At 44.7% G+C, this 12,600-nt stretch overlaps 1 protein-coding gene across 1 annotated transcript in view; it reads left to right on the top strand.

Annotated features, from left to right (window-relative positions):
- The window catches only part of LOC123351881 (lysozyme g-like), a 32,133-nt gene extending 24,830 nt beyond the window's left edge, over window positions 1-7,303 (top strand). The window contains exons 4-5 of the mRNA XM_044991564.1: window positions 5,563-5,701; window positions 6,810-7,303. Of these exons, the coding sequence (XP_044847499.1) occupies window positions 5,563-5,701; window positions 6,810-6,949 (279 nt within the window). The 3' untranslated portion in view covers window positions 6,950-7,303. The remainder of the gene's footprint in view (window positions 1-5,562; window positions 5,702-6,809) is intronic.
- Window positions 7,304-12,600: the final 5,297 nt, after the last annotated feature.

The raw sequence follows: 12,600 nt of genomic DNA, 5'->3' as shown, positions 1-12,600 counted from the left end.
TTTTGAAACAGGAAAGCTATCCTTAGCAAAATGTTCATTTTGAGTGTGGCTGTTCTTCCCAACCAAGAAATTGCATACTTCCCCCAGCACTTCACATCTTTTTTCATTTGCTGAAGTGATGGCTTGACATTTCCATCATAGAGCTCTTATGGGTTGTTGGATATTTGAATTCCCAGGTATCTTATAGAATTTATTGCCCATTTGTATCCAAATGTTTTCTGAAAGAATGACTTATCAGAGTCTGGCAAATTTACAGCTAGTAAATTTCAGATTTGGCATAATTTACTGTAAATCCAGATGTTTTCCCAAAGTCATAGATTTCTTTAGAAACTAAGTATAGGGAAATCTTTGGTTTAGATAAAATTAACATTACATCGACTGCATACACCACTTGTTTCCGATGAGTTCCTGCAAGTTCTATTCCTGTGACAGATTCACTGATCCTTTTCCTTTGTGCAAAAAATAAAGGAGACAATGGGCATCCCCACCTAGTCCCTCTGTGTAATTCAAACGGGGGACATTTAACCTCATTAATTCACAGAGCTGCTTTCGGGCTCGTATAAAGAGCCATTATCTGATTAAGGAACTTGGAACCAATGTCCACACAGGATATGACTTACAACATTCTATACTGTCGAAAGCTTTCTCTGTGTCAAGTGATCTTTTGCTGAGCTGTCATTATGGATGATTCCAAGGACTCTCAGAATATTGCTTGACATTTGTCTGGTGTTAACCAATCCACTTTGATCTGGATTTATATAAGATGAGAGCATGGACTGCAATAGGCTAGCTAGTATTTTTGCTACAATGGTTATGCCATGATTTGGTAGTGATGAAGGCCTATAATAAGGCCTACATACAGTCAGGTCTTTTCCAACTTTAGAGAGAACAACAGCAGTAGCTTCTTTCATAGGTTATGTAAGTTCTTTCCCTAACAGAATAGCGTTGATGTTTCTCTCAAAGGACTCATTAATACCTCCTTAAATTCCTTATAAAACTCATCTGGAAAGCTATCAGCTCCTGGAGTTTAATTGCTTTTCGTATTTTCTATTGCCTCTAAATTTCTTCTTCTGTTATTTCTTTATCGAAGGTTTCTTTGTCAATTTAAAAAGAACAGGAGTACTTGTGGCACCTTAGAGACTAACAAATTTATTTGAGCACAAGCTTTCGTGGGCTGATGCCCACTTCACCGGATGCGTGCAGTGGAAAATACAGTAGGAAGATATATATATATACAGAGAACATGAAAAAATGGGTGTTGCCCAACCAACTCTAACGAGACTAATCAAATAAGGTGGGCTATTAGCAGGAGACAAATTCTGTTCAAAAGGAGAACAAATCCAAGCAGCTAAAGGAAAACTGCACAAACTTTTTAGGAAATCATAACTCCAAACAAGTATAGATTGTGTCATTACCCACCAGTTCTTACCCGCCAGGTCAGTGGGAGGAGAGAGCTTGTCTGACTGTACAAAGTAGTAGGATTCGAGGTTGCACTACAGAAAGGTAGAGACGTCTCCTGCCCAGCTACCTCTCCAGCAGGCTGTTCCCATCTGCCTGAGACTCTGCCCCTGCCTAAGCAGTGCAGCTGGCTGGAGAGGAGGGGCACACATTCTTTTGGGTCATAAATTACAAGGCCAGAAGCGGATTGTGAGCATGTGGTCTGACCTCCTGCCCTTCGACCCCACACTTAGTTCACTTTTGTGTCTCCCCTCCCACCTTGCAGGAAAATGAAAGGAACAAGCCGCTGTTGCCACTGAGCTACCCATGCCCTGCCCTGCTCCACACAGGCTGCACCATTCCTGTTCTGGGTTTGCAAGAGGAGTAGCCTCTCTCTGCAGGAGCCAGCAAGCCCTGCAGCAGCAGCCTCTGTTGGAGACAGCAATCCAGTCCTAGTAGCTGAGGCTACCAACCGTAGTATTTAGTGGCAGATGCAGCATCAGCATGAACCTTGCATTCTGCATACAAAGTCATGCTGGCAAGGGCAGGACCATGTGCTCTTTAAAATGGCCTTCCCTCATGAGATGTGACCTCACACACATCATGCAGGCACAGGCGCGGTCACGCAAGGAGGAGCTGGCTCACACCACTCCCAGAAGTGCCAAAATGTCCAGTATATCAGGAATGTGTGGATGGCCACCTGGCAGAGATGTCATGGAAAAACTGCAGCTTGAGGCCTTTGAGTGTGAGTTCTGAATACTCTCTGCTGATAATGCTAAAATTTAATTGTAAAATCTCTGTGGCTATTACTATTAGTCCCAGATTGGGGGGAGCAGTGCCCTACGGGCTCTCTCCACTTTCATCTCTTCCAGAGAGCTCAGATTTCACAACTGCGCAATTAAAGTGTTTACATGCAGGATTGGGCTTCCTCCTTCAGCATTTCCAGGCACCCTCTTAATTCTGATGTTCCTTCATGCTCCTTCATGCTCTGTTTTCTGTCATCTCTCTCTCTCTCTCTGTTCCATCAGTGCCATGTGGCTCTGCAGCTCTGTTTCTCTCTCACTTGCTTCTCTTAGGCCAGTCTCTAGGACAGTGACTTGATCTTCCAGGGCAGTAACTTCCTTCTGTACTGCTAAAAGCTTGGTTGTCGGATCATCTCTCATGGCATTAATCTCAGAGATCAACTCCCAAATGTCCACCTTGGTGGCCATTTGATTTTCTTCAGCCCTTGGCTTTTCTTCCTGATTTGGTTGCCATGTGCTCATTTGGAGTCTGAGAGGTTTCTCCACACTGTGAGCCAGAAACACTCTTACTGAGGTATTATTTTACATTTTCAGGGTGAATCCACCTTCTGCAATGCTATGCTCCATATTTCGGGCTGAGTTTAGGAGGTCTAGGGGTTGATGGAGGCAGATTAGTTTGGTAGCCCCTCAGAGCTCAGACTTCAGGTAGCCATTTTAGTCCATCCCCCTGCTGATCTCCAGAAATTCAATTTCTTAGCAGCAGCAGCTGCTTGGGGAAAAGCCTCAGGCAAGAGACTAGGTGAAAACTGGCGGGCCCACAATGACAGGATGGACTTTATCCACAATGTAATGCCACAGAGACCTGAGTGACAACTATAGATATTCAAAATATTCACCTAACACCTTAAAGCACAGCCTGCTTCTGCCAAGCCTGTCAGTGATAATCCAGCAATCACTTAAGTGTGCTGCATTTAAGTGTGCTGGGAGTTTTCTTTTTGAACTTTTGTAGTACTTTGCATACTAGTGGTATACTGTAGAGGACTACAACTTTTAAGGATGAGACATAGAGCTTTGCTGGATTGTGCCCTTATAGCAGGCCTGCACAACATGCGGCCCGCGGAGCCTCACTGTGTGGCCCGCGGGGGGATTCTAAATCCCCCGCACACGGCGCTCTGGGGCAGTCCAGAGCCCTTTGAATCCCAGCCGCGGCAGGGAATCAAAGGGCTCTGGGTTGCCTGCAGGGGCAGGGAGCCCAGAGCCCTTTAAATCCCAGCCGCGGCCGGGAGTCAGAGGGCTCTGGGCTGCCGGCAGCCGCGGGGAGCCCAGAGCCCTTTAAATCCCAGCCACAGCTGAGATTTAAAGGGCTCTGGGCTCCCTGGGGCTGCGGGCAGCCCAGAGCCCTCTGATTCCCGGCCGCGGCTGGGATTTAAAGGGCTCTGGGCTGCCGGCAGAGATTCCCAGCCGCGGCTGGGATTTAAAGGGCTCAGGGCTCCCCACGGCTGCCGGCAACCCAGAACCCTTTGAATCCCAGCCCGCGGCCGCTGATTGCCCCCTCCCCGGACCCCTGCCCCAACTGCCCCCCAAGACCCCCACCCCCTCTCTAAGCACCGCTGGTCCTTGTCCCCCGATTACTCCCTCCCAAGACCCCTGCCCCTAACTGCCCCTTGGGACCCCAGCCCCTATCTAAGCCTCCCTTCTCCTTGTCCCCAACTGCCCCCTCCTGAGACCCCACCCAACTTCCCCCCAGGATCCCACCCCCTACCTGTCCCCTGATAAGCCTCTGGGACTCCCATGCCTATCCAATTGCTGCCTGTCCCCTGACTGCCCCTCCGAACCTCTGCCCCATCCAACCCCCCTGCTCCCTGTCCCTTGACTGCCCCCCCAGAACCCCCTACCCCTTCTCCAACCCCCAGCCTGCTTACTGTGCCACTCAGACCAGCGTGTCTGGCTCCCTGCAGCTCCAGACAGTTGCTGCCATGCTCCCCCATCGAGCCCACAGCCCTCTTTCCCCGCCCCCCCCAGCAGCACTTGCCTTCCAGATTTGAACACCTCAAAATTCAGGAGTGCTCAAGATCAGTTTGGGCAGCTTTTACTTCATTCACCCAAATCAAATATACTGATCCACTGTAACTTGCTGTAGAAAAAGTAGGATAAAATTGAGCAAGAAATGCTTATTAGCACTGGAATTGCTATTTTCATCAGCCATTGCCTTTTTGTTTGTTTGAAAGGAAGACAGTGATATTGCATTGACAAATTCCCCATAGAAAGAAAGAGTGGAACAAAAGAATAATAAAGGCACCTCAGCTTTTCCTCATTTATGGAGGACAGTCTTATAATATGCATCCAGATATCCTCCAATCACACAAGCTGAAAATTGTTCCACTTTACTGCAGCTCTGTAACCATATGGGAACCAATCCTGTCTGTGTTTTGTGCACATCCAAAATTCCTGCTGAATGACCCACCCTGGGAGCGAGTTACCTGTGACCCAGGGCTGGGGCGGCAGGAGGTGTGGTGGGGGCACTGGTGGGGGGAGCCCAGGGGTGGGGCAGCAGCGGGGTGGGGGGAGGGCACTGGTGGGGAGGAAAGGGGGAAGCCCAGCGCTGGGGCGGCAGGGGGTGTGTGTGGGTGGAGGGAGAGCCCAGGACTGGGGCAGCAGGAGGGTACAGGGGGGAGCCCAGGGCTGGGAAGGGGAGCAGCCAAATTATTTTTTGCTTGGGGCAGCAAAAAAACCTAGAGCCGGCCCTGCCAGGTTCCCCCAGCCGCCGGAGCCCCGGGCCCTTTAATTTGACCCTGAGGGCTCCCAGCCATCTCTTTAGCTGGGAGCCCCTGGTTGATTTAAAATAAAGTATCACCTCCCCACCCCCAACCTTCCTTTTTGGCCCACAGCTGTTTTGGTGGGGCGGCGCTGGGGAAGGAGGGTTTGTTTCCGCAGGGCTGGGCGGCCCTGGGGCGGGGTGTTTCCGCGGGGCCGGGAGGTTTCGGCCCTCAGCTGTTTTCTTTGGAGGAATGTGGCCCTCGCCGCTTTACGAGTTGTGCAGGCCTGCCTTATAGTATAAGCTTCTTGGAGCAGGAAGAGTGGGGGCGGGGCAGATATACTGCAGCACCAGGCATTGCAGCAGTGCTAGCCAAATAATATCATTAATAACTACAACTTGAAATGGAAAAGAAGCATTTTAAGATAAACCCCTTTTCATTATCACAGTCCAATGTAGAATACCCCAGTGTTTGCGCTGGGACTACATCAAGTGCAGTGAGGATGAAAAACTGATTAATTTCTCAACCACAGATTGAGACAAAGTCATGAAGAGTATGCTGAGAGGGAAGAACAGCATAAACACATCATCTTTTTTGACAAGTAATGTTCTTTCTGGCTCTTCTAGGTTGATAAACGCTACCATAAATTGTTTGGACAATGGAATAGTGAGGCACATGTCCTTCAGGGGACAGGCATCCTTGTTGATATGATTAAGGGAATCCAGAAAAAGTTCCCCAGATGGACAAAGGAACAACAGCTGAAAGGTACAGTATAGACGGCATTCAGTCCAGGAGCTAAGGGAAACTCTAGGAGAAAAATCATGTTAAAAGTTTCTTATGTTACTGATATTTTTAAATGCTTAATATTCTAAGTATCTTAATTTTTAACCATTGGTGCTGTTTGTCTACTTTTGATTTCCCATAGTTTGGGCAGTGAAACTAGATTAGTCGGTTTCAGTATTTTGTCCCATTCTTTACCACAATGTTGTGTGCTGGGTTTCCAACACTACATTTATATAGGGGAATATTTATAAATCCCTCCCCCCCCCAATCTAGTTTATATTGACATTTGGGCCTCTACCACTTCACCATGAGTGAAATCCTGGTGCCTTTGAAGTCAATGAGAATTTTTCAGCATCTTTGAATGAGTCCCAGAGTTCACCTTATAGCTTTACACTTGTGTGAGCGGGAGGTGCATTTATAGGAACTAGACAGATCTTCAGGGGACTGCAAAATTGTGCAGTACAATGTGGAGCAGAGATTCAGAAAGGGGAGAAGAACAGAGTGTGAGGTCATGTTTTAATTTTCTCCCATGCAGTTCTTTGCAGGACTGAACAAAAAGTAACATGGTAACTGGGTCTTATATTTTATTAAGAACAGGCCTAGTTCAAAGATTGAGAGCTTCTGTTTGAATGTGGTCAGCCAAATGCATACTGAAGGTTCACCACCCTACTAACATTTATTTATGTCAAAATCCAAAAGCCCTCTGATTGTGATTGGATTCATGAATTCATGCAAACTGTTCACACAACCTCCTTTTCATAGAATATAAGGGTTGAAAGTGACCTTGAGGTCATTTAGTCCAACCCCCTGCTTAAAGCAGGACCAATCCCTGGACAGATTTTTGCCCCAGATCCCTAAATGGCTCCCTAAAGGATTGAACTCACAATGCTGGGTTTAGCAGACCAATGCTCAAACCATTGAGCTATCCCTCCCCCCTTTTAATCAGTTACACTGTAATAAAGCAAATCATTCACTACCAAATGTCTAATTTTTTTAACACACTAGAAAAAAAACAAGCCAGGTCTGGCTGGATTTGTTGTTTATTTTTTCTTTTAAGTCTGTTTTTAAAAATGTTCCTTTTTTGTTTCAGGAGGGATTTCTGCCTACAATGCAGGACTACAAAATGTCCAAACCTATGATAAAATGGACATTGGCACAACCGGCAATGACTATGCCAATGATGTCGTTGCACGAGCCAAGTTTTATAAGAGAAATGGATACAATAATTAGTGAGGTGTTCAGGAGTGACACTATATCTGGGGAGATAAGAAGCTGGAACCTGCAAAACCTTACTGATGTAAATAAACCCATTGTGGGAAGTCTTGCTTAAATAAGGATTTGCAGTCTCAGGTACCAGATTTTTAAATTGTGTAATCAGTAAAACATTGGTCAGATCAAAGGAAATAGTTATGAGAGTATTAATAAGATCCTACCCCATCTGATTATTTCTCTGTTATTAAAGCTGCTCAGTCTAGCTATTGTTAATCATCTGCCTTCCAAATTTCACGCCTATTTCAATATCTGCTGCTGTCTTAAAAATAAAAGAGGAAAGTAATCTCTTGGGGGGGGAGGGAAGGAAGCCTGTATTTTCAATCTTTTTGTGATTTAGTTTGACAATTTATTTTTCATTGCAGCTGGACATGTGCCTGTAAACAGATAGTATGTGGGGATTTTATCTGTATATATATAAATTTTGCATAGAAATGCCTAGAGACTGGGATAGATGCTTTTAATCAAATGGAAATTGAATAAGAATATTATTAGCAAGTGAAGGAAGATTCAAAGACTCATCTTTTCAGTTGCAATGTTAGCAAAGGTTGGATAATGACAGCAATACATTTAAAAGCAGATAAATAAACTTAAAATCATCTGGCATTGGCCCCTGTCGGAAGACAGGATACTGGGCTAGATGGACTGTTGGTCTGGTCCAGTATGGCTGTTCTTATGTTCATAATAGCAATAGACTCGACAGGCTCAACATGAACATTTCCTGACGTACCTTGAGAATTGGACCCAGGAACTCAGGTGGTTTTCAGAGAAGTGAATCTAGCAGATCAGTACTGGGCCTGTCAAAACTGGGTGTTTTTGTGTGCCTTCGAGAAGGTAGCAGCCACAACAAGGTGGATTGAATCCTCTTGGACAGCTCATGTGACCCCATTCGTTTCAGGAAGAGCTCAGTCATCCTACCACCTTTGTCTGATGAGCAGGTGCTGTCCTACACAAATGGGAGAATAGGCCATTCTAGGTAGACTGGGGCTGACCCCAGAAGCACACTGCCTCTGTCACAGATTGAAGTGTCACTAGAGGAGGTTTTGGAATTAATTGATAAACTCAAGATTAACAAGTCACCGGGACCAGATGGCATTCACCCAAGAGTTCTGAAAGAACTCAAATGCAAAGTTGCGGAACTATTAACTAAGGTTTGTAACCTGTCCTTTAAATCGGCTTCGGTACCTAATGACTGGAAGTTAGCTAATGTAACGCCAATATTTAAAAAGGGCTCTAGGGGTGATCCCGGCAATTACAGACCGGTAAGTCTAACGTTGGTACCGGGCAAATCAGTTGAAACTATAGTAAAGAACAGAATTATCAGACACACAGATGAACACAATTTGCTGGGGAAGAGTCAATATGGTTTTTGTAAAGGGAAATCATGCCTCACCAATCTACTAGAATTCTTTGAAGGGGTCAACAAACATGTGGACAAGGGGGATCCGGTGGACATTGTGTACTTAGATTTCCAGAAAGCCTTTGACAAGGTCCCTCACCAAAGGCTCTTACGTAAATTAAACTGTCATGGGATAAAAGGGAAGGTCCTTTCATAGATTGAGAACTGGTTAAAGGACAGGGAACAAAGGGTAGGAATTAATGGTAAATTCTCAGAATGGAGAGGGGTAACTAGTGGTGTTCCCCAAGGGTCAGTCCTAGGACCAATCCTATTCAATTTATTCATAAATGATCTGGAGAAAGGGGTAAACAGTGAGGTGGCAAAGTTTGCAGATGATACTAAGCTACTCAAGATAGTTAAGACCAAAGCAGATTGTGAAGAACTTCAAAAAGATCTCACAAAACTAAGTGATTGGGCAACAAAATGGCAAATGAAATTTAATGTGGATAAATGTAAAGTAATGCACATTGGAAGAAATAACCCCAACTATACATACAACATGATGGGGGCTAATTTAGCTACAACGAGTCAGGAAAAAGATCTTGGCGTCATCGTGGATAGTTCTCTAAAGATGTCCACGCAGTGTGCAGAGGCGGTCAAAAAAGCAAACAGGATGTTAGGAATCATTAAAAAGGGGATAGAGAATAAGACTGAGAATATATTATTGCCCTTATATAAATCCATGGTACGCCCACATCTCAAATACTGTGTACAGATGTGGTCTCCTCACCTCAAAAAAGATATTCTGGCACTAGAAAAGGTTCAGAAAAGGGCAACTAAAATGATTAGGGGTTTGGAGAGGGTCCCATATGAGGAAAGATTAAAGAGGCTAGGACTCTTCAGCTTGGAAAAGAGGAGACTAAGGGGGATATGATAGAGGTATATAAAATCATGAGTGATGTTGAGAAAGTGGATAAGGAGAAGTTATTTACTTATTCCCATAATACGAGAACTAGGGGTCACCAAATGAAATTAATAGGCAGCAGGTTTAAAACAAATAAAAGGAAGTTCTTCTTCACGCAGCGCACAGTCAACTTGTGGAACTCCTTACCTGAGGATGTTGTGAAGGCTAGGACTATAACAATGTTTAAAAGGGGACTGGATAAATTCATGGTGGCTAAGTCCATAAATGGCTATTAGCCAGGATGGGTAAGAATGGTGTCTCTAGCCTCTGTTCGTCAGAGGATGGAGATGGATGGCAGGAGAGTGATCACTTGATCATTGCCTGTTAGGTTCACGCCCTCTGGGGCACCTGGCATTGGCCACTGTCGGTAGACAGATACTGGGCTAGATGGACCTTTGGTCTGACCCGGTACGGCCTTTCTTATGTTCTTATGTTCTTATGTTCTGGGAGAATACACTCTAGTTTGGTGGCACTATGGCTATGATACATGGCAACATAATTGGTTGCAGCCCGACATAAATTCATTGGATAAGGCAGTGGACCTTATAGTCCTGGAATAATTTCTAAGGGTCTTGACTGATGGAGTCCAAAGCTGGGTCCAGGGGTATCAGTCGACTTCTACCAATGAAGCAGTATTGAGAACATAGGCCTGTATGGAATTCAGTGATACCAAATCACCCAAACAAGGGATTAGATCAAAGAGACCATAATGAGGTAAACAAGATGACAGAGAATTCCAACCCTGTGGCGGCAAAGTGGACACAAAGAGAGAGAAATTATTGGACAGTTCTATATCTAGGAACCCACAGGAAGTATTGATGCCTCAGGCACCCAGGAGATAAGTGGACTAGGTTATATGTTTTCTATGTGGCCAACTGGGTCAAATAAGAAAGGACTGCCCGCTCACAGAGTGCAGCTATTTGTACTGCTACTACAGTCAAGTGTATGGCTTGGGACACACTCCACTTTATCTGGACCCATTAAGTTAGCCAGATGTGAAGTGAGAGGCTTTATCGACTTGGGGCACAGCAGAAGCTAGTTCAAGGAAACAGCCTCTGTGCAATAAGAATAGATCAACATTTGCCAGTGTAAGTAGAGTTTGAATAAGCTCTCCCCTGACATCTAGTGATGCACTGGGGGAAAAGATCTCAGGAGCAGACCATATTTGCACATGTCCACTCTGCCTAAGTGAGTAGCAGACAGACCTGCTTTGCCAGGGTGATCAATCTTGGCTGGTTTCGGGTTATAGTTCACTTTAGTATTGAATACAGGGGTAATTAAATGTTGCTATCCTGACTGTATGAGTAAAGGGCAGCAGAACAGGACTTAACATGCAGTGACTCAGGTGGTTACTCTAAACTGAACCTCACTTGTTAAGCGGGAGGTAGGGATATCAAATCCCACTGAAAATGAGAGGAGATAGGAACAGGTATTCCTAGCTGGTGGTGTGAACTCTTCCTAAAGAATCCTAGACACCCTTTGATCTTCCCCTCTCTAGTGGTTAAAGACAGAGCTGATTAGATTCAATGGAGAGTCCTTGTTTCTGTTTAGTGATTACTAGAGCTGAAATCACTGATGAGCAGATCTAGGGGCTAAGCCTTAGACCTCATGTGTGGACATTGGTTCAGGAAATGACAACATAGAGACTGTCCTGGGAGGTGGGGTTTCAAGCCAGTTCAGTTTTGTATTGTTAACAGGAACCCCTATATATTGAACCCAGCCCTTGTTGCTGCAGACTCCAATTCTTCACCACAACTTAATTCCAAGTCATCACAGGGAGCAGTTTCTCGCTGTCAATCTGTAGGCATGGTAGAGGCACCTCTGAGCCCTCCCCAAGAGTTGCCTCCCCCAGGATTCTCCCACCCACATCCAGCACGGGTATTTGAATGTTGTGTAGGAACAAGTGTGTACTATTAATACCCCAGGAATTTCTATGATTCCCTCAGATGAAATCGACTCGTAATACAAGAGCACTAGAAATATTGGGCCCCACAACAAAAATCCGTTTAGAATGAAGAGACCCCAATTTCAGTGGGAACAGGCTATCTCCTGTTGTCTGCAGTGGTTGATGATTAATAGTCAACTATTTAACTCCTACAATAAATCTTCTTCATGGATCAGACTTATTTCAGATCCTGAGTCCAAAAACATTGTGATTTTCCAGCCATTGATGTCACCAGATACAGACTAACAGGTATCTGAGCAGCTCATCACATGGGCCTTTTAAGAGTTGCTGATGGTGACTCTACTGCAGCATCAAATTCTCATTTCCTTTGATGTGGCTTCCTTCTACTTGGGCAACTCCATCTCCATTGTCTGTTGCCTCTGCATTGTCTGCAAATGTCATCTGGGCTGAATGACAGGGCCTAGCTGTGGTAAAAAAAAGCCAACAAGAAATTAAGATGCAAAACGAAAAGGATGGAAAGTAACACTGGAAATTTTATAATGCCTTTATATAAATCAATGGCATGGGCCCATCTGGAAAGCAGCGCACAGTGCTGGTCACCTCATCTCAGAAAGGATATTGCAGATGAAGGTTCAGAGAACAGTGATACTAGTGTGATCGGCCTGGAAGAATTCTCATGTGAAGAAAGAGTGGAATTGTTCACCTTAGACAGTAGTCAGATAAGAAGGAATATGATATGTCTATAAAACAATTAATGGTATAGAGAAAGTGGAGCAGGCACTCCTGTTCTCCCTGACTCAGAACACAAGAACAAGGGGACATTCAATGAAATTAAAAGGCAGGGAAGTCAAAACCAATAAAAGGAAATACCTTTTTATGCAGCGTGTAATTAGTCTATAGAACTCGCTGAACAGAAAGTCCATGAGGCCAAGGACTTAACATGATTCAAAGGGGGATTTATATGAATGTCAAGAATATCTGGAGTTATCATAATGAGAACAAGAATTTTGGAAGGGAAAATAAACCTTATGCTCCACAGCTTAAGCCAGTCTCTTACTAGTAAAAACCTGGATCAAACATATGTAGGACTAGCCTCTTACATTTCCCTCTTGCACATTAGGTTCTGGCCACTGTCAGAAACTGGACAGTGAACTACATAAACCTTGGTTGTAATCCAGTGTGGCAATTCATATGTACTGTAGTCTAAATTTTATGCAAAAAATCAGTAGTTTCTTTGCAGAGATGTTGTGAAACTATATGGAGGCACAATACTGTATGCATGTATTGAGTTAATTCAAAGCAGAATTGTCAGTAAATGCATCCAGGAAGAGGGAAATGAATCCAGATATATCCCCCACAACAAACATTTCAGACACTCTGGCTTTACCCCTGACAGAGCTCAG

This window comes from Mauremys mutica, chromosome 1 (genome assembly GCF_020497125.1).
Source record: "Mauremys mutica isolate MM-2020 ecotype Southern chromosome 1, ASM2049712v1, whole genome shotgun sequence".
NCBI classification, from domain to species: Eukaryota; Metazoa; Chordata; order Testudines; family Geoemydidae; genus Mauremys; species Mauremys mutica.
The sequence above is the reverse complement of the archived record's forward strand: the minus strand, read 5'-3'. Positions and strand labels throughout refer to the sequence as shown.